The sequence below is a fragment of the Monomorium pharaonis genome, chromosome 5 (genome assembly GCF_013373865.1).
Source record: "Monomorium pharaonis isolate MP-MQ-018 chromosome 5, ASM1337386v2, whole genome shotgun sequence".
Classification (NCBI taxonomy): domain Eukaryota; kingdom Metazoa; phylum Arthropoda; class Insecta; order Hymenoptera; family Formicidae; genus Monomorium; species Monomorium pharaonis.
The window spans coordinates 22047652-22064471 of NC_050471.1; the positions used below are offsets into that span (position 1 = coordinate 22047652).

General features: G+C 35.9%; 1 protein-coding gene across 2 annotated transcripts in view; it reads right to left on the reverse strand.

Moving 5' to 3' along the window:
* Positions 1-16820, reverse strand: part of LOC105833651 (neuroligin-4, Y-linked) — a 217941-nt gene that overhangs the window by 80563 nt on the left and 120558 nt on the right. For both annotated transcript variants that reach the window (XM_036287401.1, XM_036287400.1), the window contains exon 5: positions 2392-2745. In XM_036287401.1, coding sequence (XP_036143294.1) covers positions 2392-2745 — 354 coding nt within the window. The remainder of the gene's footprint in view (positions 1-2391; positions 2746-16820) is intronic.

The window sequence follows — 16820 nt, forward strand, 5'->3', positions numbered from 1 at the left end:
CACCTTGGAAAAATGGAATTCTCATTTCTATCCTCCGTGATACGAGAAAGAATGAAGCATCCGTGAAGCTAGGACGGTGAGAGAAAAGTCGGCATGCCAGAATCCTTTCCGATCGGAGATCCTTCCGTGCGCAAACAAATAAAAGGAAATGATGCTTTTCCTCTTACGAAACGAACGAGTACAAGCGTTTTAAATAATAGAATTTACAAACAATGCGAGTTTTATTAGGCGAAAGAATTTTACGACGTTAACATCAGAATGCCGAAAGCAGTGGCGACATAAATCTGATGTTTAATCGCAAAAAGAAAGGGAAATGGCGTACAAAACCAAGCGTTTGCCATTTTTCGTAAATCTCGTTTACGATGATTAACATTCTACTAGTCCATTACCATATTCATGACCATAAAAAAAAAAACTCCTCGTCAATCTGATCGCTCACTCTTCCTCAAGTGATAGATCAACAAGCCTCCAAATCCACTCCAGTCACTCGATTGCGCAATCATTTGAGTAATTTTTACAGTTTGAGATATATTACGGTTCTGCAATTAATAAAATCAAGAAACTATAGGCAAAGACCGTAAAACGACCGCGATGTATGTATAAAGAGCGAGGGAAGAGGAAAACTACCATCTTGGACACGCGTGGATGGCTGTACCCTTCTCATAAGGGAGGAAAGTATTTTCCAATAGCGCCCACGACGAAGGTGGCGCCGGAAGGGACGATATTTCACGCACATAATATCACGAGCGGAGGAGCGAGATGAAACAAGGATGAAAAGAAGAAGACGGAAGGAGGTAAAGAGAGACCGGGGTAAGAGCGAGGCTTTCCCTTATCCTCTCAGCCGTGTCCACCCCCGGTGGGGTTTGCAGGGGCTGTTAACCGTCGAACGTTAACCGTGAGCACGACCACGAAGATGGTCTACTGCTGCTGTTACTGGATGAAGATATAAAGGGAGACAGCCAATATCCTCGGCAATGTGTTACCGCGCCGATCCGCGCGTGTTCGTCCTCGAAAATATCGCGGACCCTGCAAAAGCAACGGGACGGTGGATATCGGAGGAAGAAATTTCGAGCTGATATTCCTGCTGGTTTAAGCTACTTCTCATTTCTGAACTCTTTTCTCTCCCTTTTTCCGAAGTGAGGTATGCGTTATGAAGATGGCGATTTTCCCGCGACATATGGCATACGAGTGACGAAGTTTTCCACGGAGCGTTCTGATCGCTAGACCTTGAGGTTTTTAGCACTCTCTGCTCTTAAGATTCCAGAAAGAATCTCCGCATTCTCCTCTGACGACATTATACAATTTTATGGTTAAATAATATGGTAAAATAATATTAAGATCATACATTGAGAAAAATGGTTTAATTATATCAATAAGACATATATAATTGAGTATGTATGTACGTTTTGGTGAAACTAAAATAAAATTTCTAGTTATAGTAGGACTCGAGACTTTTATAAGTTAAACGTTTTTAAACAGGCTTTACTATAATAATAATTTTTACAAGACTTTTGATTCGTCCGTTTTTTAACGGACACACTGGCTACATCTAGATGTCTAATTGATGCAACATTTCTTTTTCAGTACATGAGAAACTGTGTTTACTTTACATATGTAAGTTTGCAGAACTTGACTTTCTATGTTTGTATTCAAATTAAAAAAAAAATTAAACTGTTTTTAAGATTTAAATAGAGGATGTTACATTACATATTTATAATTAAAATTAAGAACCCCCTTTTCCCTTTGGTTCCCTACTGGTTGTTTCTTCTTTTACCGTAAAAAAGTAATGGAATGCTCCTTTACAAAGTCGAGCTTGACACGCATAAGCTCGTTTCAGCTTTTCGTCTTCCTCTTGAAGATCTTGTTAGCGGATTCGGTTGCAATTTGAATAGATCGATATAAATGCAAGCTCGTAAGTCAATCGAAGAGAATTCGTTTCAGAGATGAAAAGGGGAAAGTTTCTTTCTTCTTATTTGCGAATACATGATTGGCGAAATGCGTAATTAACTGAAGCAAAATAACGCACTGTAATGAAGCTCATGTAAAACTTGCTACTCTTCAATTATGTGTAATGCGAAAGCGCTTTTAATCATTTATGAGACGCGCGAGCGCGGCATGTTCTCTGAATAATTGCGAGCGCAACATGGCGGCGAACGGTTCAGAAATTTCGACTGGCTCCGTTCTCGAGAAAATTTATTAATTACGTCCGTCTGAATTTTACAATCCACAACTATAATCGGTTTTAACAAAGTACTGCTTTTTCCAACTCCACAGCGAGTTTATAGTTTATAAGCTTTCGTGAATACACGTTTTTTGTTAGTTATATAGTTAATATATCGTTATCAACTATGTTGGAACTCCCATGTCGACTCAACGGCTTTAATTACTTACCCCGAATAACGGTGGGGCTAATGGCGAGAAAATGTACGCAAGCGGCCCCGGTGCCCTGGCCCATAAGGGTGACATTTTCGGGATCACCTCCGAAACGTGCGATGTGCTCCTTAACCCAGTGCAGGGCAGCGATTTGGTCCATGAGGCCATAATTCGCAACCCTTGCCTTGGTCTGCGGAGCCACGTTGGCGTTCAGGAAGCCGAGCACGCCCAACCGGTAGTTCATGGTGACGATCACTTGGTCGGTGTAGCTCGCTAGGACGCTACCATCGTATGGGTTTCCGCTGCCCCAGTCGTAGCTTTCACCGTGAATGTACAGCAACACCGGATGCTTCCTGCCGCTCTCCGCCATGCCTGCGACACAAAGGGATCGCGTCGCGACGCGACGCGTCGTTTTAGTCGTTCTCTTTTGCCAGCGGCAAGCTGAGGTGACAAAGACGACGGTGCCGGTGTTGTCGGCTCCATCGTCTTCTTTGTCACGAACATGTCGGGAACACGAACCGTCTACCTGCCGAAGCGGATCGTATCCGGACATGACCCGCCATTGTCCCATGTTTCGGACAAAATGCCGACCTCGCTGAGCATTGCGAGGTTATCAGTTTTTTTCAATTACGGGTATTAAAATTAATAAACAAGTAACAAGATATTGCAGACTTTAATTGCAGAAATAATTTTGTTAATTTAATTTGAATACGGTAAAAATGCGTAGGAAAATATACGTTCCCTTTTTTTTTTAATTTTTTTCTAATTAAGTTAGAACACAACTTTAATGAAATTACACAATATGAGCACTTTAATATTTATTATATACAATGTTATATATGTGTGTGTGTGTATGTGTGTTTCTTTTGTAGTGTTTTAAGATATATTTGTAATAAATGGAATATTCGACGTCCATTACGTTCCAAGATATGAAGTCCTGAAAATTGGTAGGAATGAAACATGAAATTATCGAGCCGTAAAATTACAGAGAACCGCACTCGTATACCATCTTGCGAAGCTTTGCGACACGGCAGCTTTACTAATGCATCTTTTCGAAAAGAAAAAAAAACAAAAATAATATCTTTGAATAAAAGAATTATTTGACAATCAAGTAAAAATCTTAATCTTTGAAAAAAGTGTATATGTAAGATATACGAAAAACTAATGTTCTTTCTGTATTTTCTATCATCTACGATTCTCTCTGATCACGGGTTTTTTTTTTACAAATACGGAATTAAGTTTTTTCTTTATTTTAAAAAGAAGACAAGAATGAAAGATATCCAAGTCTTTCTGAAGTATGTTTTTGGTTTTATAGCAGCTTTTAGTTTTATTTCTGTACTTTTTTTATACAAATTGACAGTCTTTGGAAAGTTTTGCCATTTCTTTTCTCTGTTTTTCTTTCTTTCTTTCACTAGATGCGACTTTCTATACGACTAGACACACGGTCAACATCGCTCTTTGTTTCGATAAGAGCCACTTCCGTTTTACTTTTGCGACCATAACGACGAGAGTGATGCGGCAAGTGGTAGGTCCATATTTCGCGATAAAGAACGCCTCCGGAGAGTTCTTCAATGAAAGAAATTTACAATTCCGATGTTCTTACTGTATGCACTTCTCGGTGGTTTACACACACACACACACACACACACACAATTCAGAAAATGTTAGAATAAAGTTTATCTTAGTAAATTTTATTTTTTGAAAGGACACAGATTTCGAAAAAAATACATATATTCAAGTTATCTATTTTAGTCATCAATTTTAGACATTTGACATCAAAATGTAACACTATATTTAATTTGAGATTAAATGGAAGTTGTTAACATTTCTAATATTATGTTTAATTTAGTTTGATTAATAGATATATAACTGACTCACAAACGCCATTCTTGATAAAAGAGGTGCTTTAAAGCAACGTTATATGTTCTTTCGTTAGAAATTTACTAAACGTGAGATCTTCTCTCTTTTAATTCATTCAACAATCTCTTTCCTTTTGCAACAGTAGAAATATCTTTCGAATTTCCACCTTCTTTCGCAGTTAGATCTTGATGCTTGCCGAGTATTCCATAGCTTGGTATTGGAACAGAGATTCCGTGATCTGTCGAGAAAATTTTTCCCTAACCCTCCTCTGATTCTCCCCAACCTCCTCCGAAATTATCTCAGAATCTTAATCAGGTAAGTCTTCCGTCTCAAAGTACTTCGCAAGTTAGCACCGTATTTGCCGAGACTCTTTATTCGGATTAATGCAGATCCATTTTAAATCCGTTTTCCTTCACTGCGCACACAGAATGTCTTTCGCGATACTATAACGAGGACAAACTGCATAAAAGATGTTCTAAAAATTTGTACGAATATATAAAAAAAAATTTGTGCCAATTTTTCCGAGGTGTATAAAAACTTTCATTAAATAATCCATACTTTTACTGAATCAAAAATATAAGATAAATACACAAATTCTACACTTTATTATTTAAACTTATATTATATAAATTGTAAATATAAAGTAAATATAGTAAGTAATAATAAATAGAAACAAAAATGTATATAAAAGAACTAATATGTCTGTAGGCATAAAACTAAATTAAAACGGGGAAGGAATATGAATTTAATACTTTTTAAATATGAGTATTATAGGCACTTTGTTCTACTTTTTTTTATGGTTTAAATGTTACGTATCTTTACGTAACCATAAAAAAAGATATATATCTGTACATATATATATTAATTGCAGTATATAGTAAATGATTGGTATATAATACATTATAGTTACATTTACATTAGCATAATCGGAGAGCTCAAAAAGCTCAAAAATCGAGTCCTTTGATCTTTTGCGGATGACAGTGAATTAATACGCGGGGCGGGTATTAATCGAAGCGAACTGGAGATAAATTCGGCGATTGGACGAACGAGCCGTTGCACTCGAACGTTTCGAAATGGCTGCAACGCGAAAATGTTTAACGTTAACGCCAAAATTCGATATTACAGCGAGCTTGCTGCATTTGCTGGAATGCTCGATAAATCCCGTTCGGAAAATAGATTAGCGCGATAGGTCATCAGCGAGAGACTTCTCACGACATGCGCGCATTGGTATCAATTTATTCATCCTCCCTGCCCCCTCCCCCTCCTCTCGCGTCGTGATCAAAACAACGGATGTCAAACATCCATGAAATAGTTTTAACTTTGTCTCCGCAGGCTTTGGATAATATGTATGGACATGGTGCTCGTTAATTAACGGTGTCAGATGAGTTAATATTAACGAGCGCCGATAATCGTAACGTTCGGACGTTGACTTTCAATGGTCTTTCATTGTTTCGAAGCGTGGATGCGTTATCAGAAACTGTTTTGTGCAAAATGTGTCTTAATGCTGAAATAATGAAATAATTGATATGACATGTTTAAATCTAATATATAATCTGACGTAGTGTAACACGAGCAACAATTTACAGAAAATGCATGATACGCCTTTTTCCTGCAAAATAGTAGTAATCCGAGTTTAAAAGTCAAAGGGAGAATTTGTTAGCGTAACAATACGTCGCCGCGGGGTCGACCATTTTTCCAATGATGTTATTCGTCCATCATCGGAAATCCGATTACTCAGTCCCGCTTTGGCCTGTGCTTTCGGAGTATCATTTTTAGCTCGTTATTGTGACAATCCGGCTTGTAAAACCTAGTTTATACCGTCCACTTTTGATCATCACCTGCATCATCAATAAAGTAATCTATATATGGGAAGAATTGTGAAAAGTGCTCTACTGGAAAAATATAAAATTGCATCTTTTTATTTAATATGACATACTTATTTATTCTTTATGTGTTTCATAAATACACAGTAACTTTATAATTTTATATTATACTAACAAAATTTATTTTTAAAAAATGAAATGTTTTTTCCAGACTTTAGACATTTGCTCGGGTTGGAGGGACTGCGATTATAATGACTAATATATGAGGATAGATGAGATTATTTCCCAAGGTGAATAGTGTAAATTCGGCGTAACGCGGATCAATTATTGCTGGCGATATTACGAGAGATTGCGTAGCTGTAACACGACGAAACTTGCAGGTGGCTTCAGTAACTTTATCGCTCGCGACTCATTATGCACAAACAGAATCAAAAGTACGTAATTACATCGCGAACTTTGCAGTGCAAACTGCGACGGGCATAATCCGCACATAATGTGCGCAGTACGTGAAAGCAAATTAATTACTTCGTTCGTCGCAATATCGCCAGCAAGTTTGTAAACGTAGCCTGGACAAAGCTTGGCTGTGCCAGATTTCGTTAAGTTTTAACAATAATTAATTTTGTATCGCTTTCTGTGACGTCTCGGTTATTTCATAAAATTATTGATCTGTTTCGATTTACCTAAAATTTATAAAGCATTGTAAATAAATTACCGTTAACCTTTGCTACGCGTAAACTTTTATTTTGACCTGAACATGCATGACATTTCAGAGAGCGCTTTATTTTAAATTTATCTTTATAATTAATGTATGCGTCGAGTTTAATATTTACATTTATTGAATCAACAAAAATACGACATTGCAAATAACAAAAGATTTCTAGAAAATAAATTGCACTTTAAACTCCATAAGCAGCAGAGATTTAAAAATTAACTGTAAAATGAAAATTTACTCGAAACAAATTATTGTTGTGCTGTTAGAGGAATTATTAGATACACTACAAATTTATTAACAATTGTAGAAATACATTTTCAGCTGTGTGTGATAATATTTTGAATATAAAATAAGTTTTAAAACACAATAAAATAATATAATATTTAATAAACCAGTTTTAACGTACAAAATTTTCAGATATTTAATAATATTTCAATTTATAGTATATTAATAATTTTTATGTATAAATCAATTTTTAAGAAATAATAATTTATTAAATAATAAAATAACGGTAAAATAAAAAAATTATTAAAAAATAAATTTGAAAATGCAAGAATATTTTGAAAAATATGTCTAAATTTTACTTTATTGATTACGTAAATAATAAAGCAATAAATAATTTAATCTTTGTTGGAGTAATAATAATAATTATTATTATTGCAAAATCCCAGTCTGTCCGCTGGTGTAAATAAAGCAAATAACAGATCAACAAAACGCTTTTAATGTAAATTATTACAAATACATCTCGGGAGACTAACGCCATGCTGCTATCGCTTCATTAATAAATTTCATTACGTTTTATCGCTTTAAATAAATTATTCCCATCATTCTCCAGCGTTCATCAATATGCTCACATTTATGAAATACTTTAAAATGTAAGAATGTTGTATGAATTCAAATCTTATCAAACTGAATATAGTTAGTAAAACTTGTATAGTAGTCTGAAACTACATTCATAAGAAGAGACCTACGGAAATACAAACGCACATGTGTGCAAACTCACATGCACGGGATAGCACGCAGCTGGTCGAATCCAAATTCACCTAAGCGTTCTGGCAACTCTCTGCGTTATATCCCGCGTCATAAACTCGCGGTATCTTCCTTTAGTATGCGATAAAATAAACTACGATCACTGTTATCATGCAGCAGCAGGGGGAGGGGTGTGTTAAATTAAATTGATAAACACTACAACAGCAGCTTTACAGCAATCGCCGCTGCGTGCCGAGCTTTTACGACGCTTGGGAAAGAAAGCAAGAGCAACGTCTCAATAAGTCTCAGTAACACAAGTTAATACTTTTTGGCTCTACAAGTTGTTTTTGTAAGAAACTAGAGCCATACTTTCTGAACATTTTTTTCTATAGTCTTTTGTGGAATAATAAAGTATATGTATATACAATATATATATAATGTTTATTAATTTATATAAAAGATATCATTTTATTTTGTAAATCATTTTTATTTTATTTTATTTTTAAATTATTAATTTCTGTTTATGATTGTTAAAATTGTAACTTTAATTTCAATCTTGTTATTTAGATACATACACACACAGCTAGTGTAAAGACTCTCTTATTTAAAAAAAAGCTTATAATTATGAAATTCTGGAAAGTTTTATTTAAAGAATTTTTGTTGGGAAACTGAATAAACATGGAATTAGCAAAAAGTCCAGCATGTAGCGCGATAGTTTTGAGACATCTAAAAGAAAATAATTAAATAATCATTTCCAGAGTGCGAGTATCAGCATTCTCTTGGCGGATTTTTGTCAGTAAACGAGATTAGAAGGCAAGCGAGTAGTTTTTGAGCGGAGACGCAAACAGAGAGCTGTCTGGACGCAGAGTATGAAAAGAGCCAGAGAGAGAGAGAGAGAGAGAAGGGATGGAGAAGGGCTGGAAAACGCTATGCAGAACTTGGCAGTCGCGCGGGCTCCGGGCACGATCTCACTTAATTGGGGTCGTGTAATTTAAGTTAAGCAAGTCGTAAAATTTGAATCGTAATTGCGCGCATCCGTTACATGCACATACATGCGAATGCACGAAGCAATACTTTGCGCACGTATGTGTATGCAATCGAAAACCGCTTTCAGGAGAGACTGTCGAATAGTTTCGCATGTCCTTAACGTTGCTTTTTGGGGATAAAGCATGGTTCTCAAAATTAAATTAAATTTTTAGATTCGTTTAATTTAACTTTCATAGTCTATCTGAATATGCATAGATTTGCGAATTGCAATTTCAGATTCGAGAAGCCGAAAATTGATCAAATTAATTAAATTGATCATATTTTATTAGCACCAATACATCAATTTAACAACAGGTATTATAGAGCTTACATCTAAAAATTTTGATTTTGTTTTCTTCTTCTAAAATTGGTAATATGTAATATGAGGAGGAGGGAGGAATATTTTGCTTTAACTTTTTAAAAAATGTATTCAGTCCGTGGGGAACATTGAAAGGAAAAATTTGTCGTAGTTTTAAACATGATTATTAGATCGTGTCGGTGTAAACGCCGCGGCGATTAAAAGCCACGATGGTGTGGGTAACATAACAGGTAGATAACAAGTACCTGGGCATTATATGGAGATGCGGATAACGCGATTAAGAGCTTACCGTTCCAGTGTATCGTCAAACGCGGATTAGGAGTGGTGGGTGAGGCATCGCTGATGCAGTTAAAAAATTCGCTTCCTCCGAACAACGCATTTGATTCTCGCGTTCAAAGCTAGCTCAAGTTTTTTTGAATCGCAGATTAATCTCATTTTATATTATGAGATTGGAGGTCTGGAAAGAGTTCTCCGGGGATATAATACACAAGAATTTCAAGGCCACGCGGTCTGACATTTACCGGGAATGTTCAGGAATCCAATTAGCATAGAACTTGTTCGTTTTTTAACCTCTTCCAGATAAGAGAAGTAAACTTCAAAGGACAAAGAAATTTGAAAGTTTAAAAGTGTAGCAATACTAAAACAATTTTCTTCGACTGAATTAAAAATATATACTTTTAATCATCAAGTCTCAATCAGTAAAATTTTATTAATTTCTAGTACTTGCTGTACTTATAACTGTAATCATCGGTGACTCTAAGAAGAGGATAATTTCATCAATCAGAATATCGGAATCAGTATGTTATCACTAAAAGATGGTGCATATATCACTAATTAATAGTTGTATGTAAAGTATATTATAAAAATTAGACTATTTATTGTCATTTTTAATGAATAAAACGTACACTAATTTCCGATTTAGAGAGTAAAAAATTATTAAAGTTTCTTAGAATTGATTTAATGATGAATATAAAAATTGAGTCCGATATAAGCTCTTGCAGTTACGAGTGATAGAGACTTACTCTAACAATAATTCAAGAAGCTAAGGCTTTATAAGGATCCGTCGACGTAGCCATAAACGCAACAGTTTCGCCTCCTCTGTACTCACCCTGGTACAAACCCGTGGCGTAGACGAGAGCTGACAAGAGTAGACAAGGGAAGTCCCGACCACTATTTCAATATAGCGCTAGCTAGAGTTTAGCAGACTCCATGAAAACGGGCTTCTTCCTACTGCTTGGCCCACACCCCCCTCCCTATCCTTGCATACACACAGGCCGTGCAAGTGGCCCTGCATATTTGATGGGACGTTTCTCGGCATCCTTTCAACCGGCAAGTTTCCAGGTATTAGCATAGTAAACATGGATTTACGTTATGCACGGCCCCGCGGCACTATATTACTATATATGGCCGTTACAAGGAGGCACGAGCAAGCTTAGACGTTTACTCACTCAACGCACTTAAGCGCGGAGCGACGCGCCGCTCTTCGTCTTCCTAAAACTACCGTCGATCACATACATCGCTGAAGATTTCGGGCTCGATAACCGAAACTTGAAACTTTACTGTCTTATACCTACTAGATAGCATATCTCTTACTGGAGGATTACTAGATCCTGATAGAGCTGGAGAAAAGCGTTGTACAAGTATTAAAATGATTCATTCTTGAATTAAAAATATTCTTTCAAAGTTTATCCATAATCGTGTATCGTTTTGATAAATGTTTATTAATCTATGTAGACTGTACTTAATTTTTATTAAACTACTTAATATTATTCAATGTAATATGTATAAAATGTATACCAGTATACGTATGGTATATGCATACTTGTGCATTATTGGACAATATATTATATATCTATTAATACTATTATTCTATGCAATACTCATATATATATATATATATATATATATTTAATAATTTCTTTCGTGAAAATACGAATAAAAAACGTGTTACATCAGATAGATAAATTTGCATTTATCCTCGAATTTTCGACGGTTATACAAACATAAGTTTATCAACGCGAGAGTGTTTTCTGAAATTGCAGCTAGGTGGGAGCTACAGAGTAACAACAATGATAACTACGTGGAAACTTTGCGAATAAACTAGCTGCATGTACGCGACAACGAAACGCGCGAAGCCGCTCACAATAAAAAACGGATGACGTGGCGGATAGGAAGACCGACTCGAATCCAGGAAGCCACACTATGAATTACACGTGCCAGCTGACAATAGATTTTTTTTCAACTTCTACCATTGCTCCCAACACGACGACGAATAGCATCCAATTTTTCTCTATTCAACTCTTAACAATCGAGCGGCCGGGTGGTCGGCAACGGGAGCTGGCTAGGGTGGCTAGGGTCGAACGGAATTCTGTTGTCACTCCGAGCGCAGCATATATAACGACTTGAGCTTTATAGGGGTTTGTGAATCTGCGTTTGCAGTTTGTCTAGAGTCATGCTAGCATCGCAATTGAATTCTATCAAGAAAGGTACGTACGTATTTCGGTTATTGACAAGAACGCGCGCCCAAGACGAGTTCGACGAGATTCTGTTAGATCTTGTGCATATAGCGCGTTTATTCTCGAATGAAATTCAAATCTGAGGTTTTCCTATCAGTCCATTTCCGTCGTCCGTTTTCCACGAATTTCCACGAAATTTTCTAGCGGATTTGCAGTTTTTGCAAACACTCCGGCGTTATGAGACTGTTTCGCTCTCTACTGATAATCCACAGAGCAAGTTTGAAAGTTTCGTCGAGTCGTCCCTTCCTGAATTTCAATTCCACGTGTGCTTTCGTTAATCCGATGTTACACAGAAATGCGCGGGCCCGGCCCCGTTCCAATATTTGCCAATTCAGTTAAAACTTTCAACTGAATTTTCGTCTGTGCACGGGATCAATGTTCGATCGGGATTTATTATCACTTTTGTTTATAGAAAATTATTCTCGTAATTTTTGCGGAATTAAAAAAGCACTTTATCATAACAAAAATTAATTATTGAAAAACGGATACGGCTTTTAGATATAAAATTTAAAAAAAAAAGAAGAGAAAATTAATAAGAGCTAAATCACAATAATAATACTGAAAAATAATATTGTACACATATAATATAGTATATGCAAGTTATTATATAAAATAAATAAATCTAAACAAACGTTTAAACATTTTGACCCACTTCAGCATTTTTTATAATTTTTATCTAAAGAGTTTTATTTAAATCTTTAAATATTGTACTTCAAACTAAATTTAATCATATATATATCACAATATAAATAAAATATAAATTAAAAATTAAAATATATAACCTTGACAATTATATTTTTTTTAGTCAAAAGATCCAGATTTGGCGGAAAATACATTTTCTCTCAACGAACGCCTTTTAATTAAATATTACTCATTAGCACGAGGAAAGTGGGTTTAATGCTGGCGACGTGACGGCATTAACGAAACTCAACGATTAAAACCGTCTCATAAAAACCGACAGCTTAATTTCGTGCTCGGGAGGTTCTGCGTGATATCTGCTAGCAATTTCACCACGATGGCGATCCCTATAGCTTTATCAGCTCGACATAATTAAGCTTACGAACTTAGCTATTATGACAGACAAAAGGGTTTAAAGATTGGAAAGTTTTAAGGCCAATTGACGAATTCGCATATTCGCGACTATAAAAGAGTTCTGAAATCTATGCGGGAAATATTAGTCATGAATTATTATGTTTAATGATCCAAGTAGTTAAATTAAAATGGATTTAACCAATTAAAAGCAATTTTTATTAGTGAGTAACAATAGAACGTGTGCCAATGTAATTATCGTACGTTGGTTGGCACTTGAATTGCTTCGACAATTGGTTGCTCATATTTTCAGCGATATGAAACAATGTGAGTGAACGATATGCTCGGGCACAAATGAAGGTAAAATGAAAATTCGAGAGCAAACGAGCAAGCGAATTCGTACGCTCTATCGATAATTGCTTATGATTGGTCACGATATCAGACAATCACACTAACAACCGTAAAATATTGTGCACTTAAATGTATTCAAATTGAAAGTTATTGAAACTATTGCTCACGCATAGTATACGTAATTAACACAAGCATTTATCAATGCTGAACAAATGATACATATGAATTACTGACAGTTTCATTCTTGGATATGTTGTACAAATGATTCTAGTATTATAAATGCACATACCTTTTAAATTATTGTATATGTATTTGTCGTACACATAGCTACATAGTTTACAATAGCAAATACTGTAGAATGATGTAAAGACTTAGTTGTATTTAAGGACTAGTTAAATAGAGATTAGCAGACTGTACCAGCTAACAAACTTCTGTAATATTCATTAAATGTCTGTGCGCGCACGTGCACCTGAGAGAGAAAGAGAAAGAGAGACAGAATAAGAGCGGGGAGAGGGAGAGAGAGAGGGAAAAAGTTAGTAAAATATAATCGCCACATCTAATACAGGAAACAAAAACTGTAGAATAGTTTCTGCTTATTGCAATATGATATTATACAATTATGTAGTTTATAAAAAGCAAGAAATAAGCGAAAAATACAATAAAATAATTTTCTTTTTGTAGAAATGTTTATAGCCTACAAAAAATTAAAAAAAATAGAAGTAATAAACAAATGAAACAGTTAATTTTGTTATTAATTTGTTTCTTAGATATATTGTTATCTACAGAAGAAAACAGTTCTACTCTTCTTAACATTAACTCCACTTAAACAGTATGACAAAGATTGGATAAAGCGCTTAGGTACGTTAACAAAGTGATATATGCATTAAAATTAACAATTAAGAAAGATAATTAAGCACATTGCATTGGAAAATATTTGAAAGTATTTTAAGTGAACCGTTAACTTGCATTTAAACAACGATGCAAATGTGAATACGTATCCTGCATGAACATCTTTTCGCACTTCGTGTAAGCTGGGATTATCCGCGGCGCGCATTTTGAATTCACCCTCGGGGCATAACACGCGTGGTTATAAACTTCCCGAGCGGTATCTGGGATTATCGCTCTAATACAGAAGAGTCCAGCCATTGCATTTATGAAAGTCTGCTTGCATCTCGGCGCAATTCCTGGCGGAACTGCATCGAGTACCATTGATTGCCAAATGCACCAATCACATAATACAAAGGCATCGTACATTCAAACGTCCATTTAGCGTTTCAACTCAGCGAACGCTCTTATTGATCCTTCAATACAGAGAGACAAATGCATAATTGGACTACATCCAACCTGTAACTTTTCCATCTTCACTCCACAGTTCATTACGTGTAACGATATATGATGTACAGCGATGGTGATTTTTGTTTCTGAACTTAACTCACATCTATATGTCAAAAAACAGTTATCTTTTCAGTATAACTGGTAATTCAAGAACGCATTATTCGATCTTAAATTATTAGAATAGTGGGCAATTGCAAAATAAACTATTGCAAGAAGTATAGATTTCTAAATTGTTCAGCTCTGTGCTGTCAATCGACTTTGGCTCACACCTTATAATCACAAAATACTTAACATATGTATATCTCAATACTGAGATAACAACGGAACAAAATTAGATCAGCCTTTTCCACCTAGAACGGTATCGCGTAGCGGACATCTTTCTTTTCGGATAAAACTTATCTACCCGGAAATGCAAATTTAACGAAATTCTTATCGCAGTCGGATCGATGTTGGGTAATGGTCCCGGAAACGTAGGCTACTATTCTGTTTATGTTTTAACTTAAGCAGTAACTTAATACAATGGAAAATAGATACAGTTTCTTATTTAGTTATGGTCTCGGAATAACTGGAATAACGTTTCGTGAGTGGTTCCTCTGCCTGCAAGTCGTAATCGGATATTTTAGTTTCGAAAAGATTTCAAATTCTATAATAATAGAAACTTTGAACTCTTGGATTTTCATAATTACTCATTTACAATTTCAGAATACAAAGTCTCTGTTCTTAAAATATCACAGTCTTAAACGTTCGTATTATAAATATAAAAGCGTCTTTTACAAATTTTAAACATTCGATTTTTCTTCTTTTTAAAATGTCACGCTATACGAGCAAGCGATAAAATTCAATCACATTCTCGATCGATTTTCCAGAAAAATGATGGTACGTAAAATATATCTACGCACCGTTTTTTCTTCCATGCCTTCGGGCGCGTGACCCTTAGTTAAGACTTTCAGAAGGTTAAGGTCCCCCTTGAGCCAATCTCGGAATACCGTTCAGCGAAAAAAGGGACGACGTACTTTAGTGAATCCTTCTCTATATTTTTCCTCCTAAACGAAGGACTTTTATCTAAAGATCAAACGTTTCGAGAGCCTTTCGGGCGAAAGTTAGTGATTCTAAGAATGTGCGGATTGAAGATCTTAGAAACCAATATTATAAGTTTAGGAAATTATAAAATTTAAAAACACTTTTAATTTTTTAAAATTACTTTGCATTCAAAGAACGTGTGGGACTCGAGGGTATGTAAAAATTTGAGACTTCGTGAACTTGAGCTATATTTGTAAAAAATGACGGAGCAAAAAATGTTTAAATTTAATGTGCAGGAGGTTCAAAATAAAAAGGTACGCCTAAATATTAATCAACAAAGATATTAATGCGAAAGAGATAGAGGATATCAATGAAATATAAAATATGAAAATAAATTTTTTATCATGCTTTGTATGCGGCAAGTATAAAGGCAATACGTGATACGATTTGTCGAACCTCGGCTTTATCGCATTTCTGATCCGTAGTCGGAGCAGTCTCGTCCTTCTTTCTATGCTGACAGAACGTTGAGTAAATTTATCCGTCCACGATGATACGTGGGAATCCGACGTTTCTCCGGTCTTATGTCGCTTTCGTTGATAGCAGGGAAGACAGTAGACGGTAATATATCTCCTGCAGTATAGCCCGAGCCGAGTGCGTCCTTCCATACCGGGGGGACTTACGAAAATCCTGTGATATTATTCGGTCTTACGGTGCACCCTTGCGTCTGCCAGCCGGATTGAGCAATCTTTATTTCAAGTGAGGGATAACCACCGCATGTATATCAGAAACGGAAGAACGTTCAACGGAGGGGAATAGATAAAGTATTAGAGAGCGATATTTCTCATATTTTCAAATTTACGTAATAGTTTAGTATAGTGTCTGCATGCAACTGAGAGGATCGACATAAATTCATCGTTCGCAAGATTGTTTACGCGAGAATGCTTACTCAAGTGGAATACAGGGGGGGGAGGAATATGAATGCCGTTTGTCGCAGCTCTTGAAGAAGAGCTCGCGGCACGCGAGGTGTGAAGTATTTCTTGCTTTTGTGCGACCTTGAGCGTGGAAGATTTACTTGTCCATTCTGGCGACGCGAGGACTAAAGCATCGTCCTATGTCTTACCGGGCGATAGAAACGGAAATATAGGACAGCTGTATTGTCGGACTTCCGTGCAATCCTGCAGATGGAAAGATTTACTTTACGGCACGAGTGATTCAGGAAGAAAAGACTCTTTTTCTGTCGCGAGAAAGAAACCGAGAGTCCCGCCCTGCCATTTGTCTCGGGCCTGCGCGAAGAATCGAATTGCCATGTTAGTCTAAGCGTGAAAGGATTCGTCGCTTGATCGCGCAAATCTAATGGCACATTATTTCATTGTGCCGTGCAAGAAATGGAATGTCTGACAATCTCTAATGTGTATAGAAAGTGTGTCGTAAAATACACTGAAGCAAAACTGTACATAAATTCTAGTGAAGTATTCATTCTACTAATG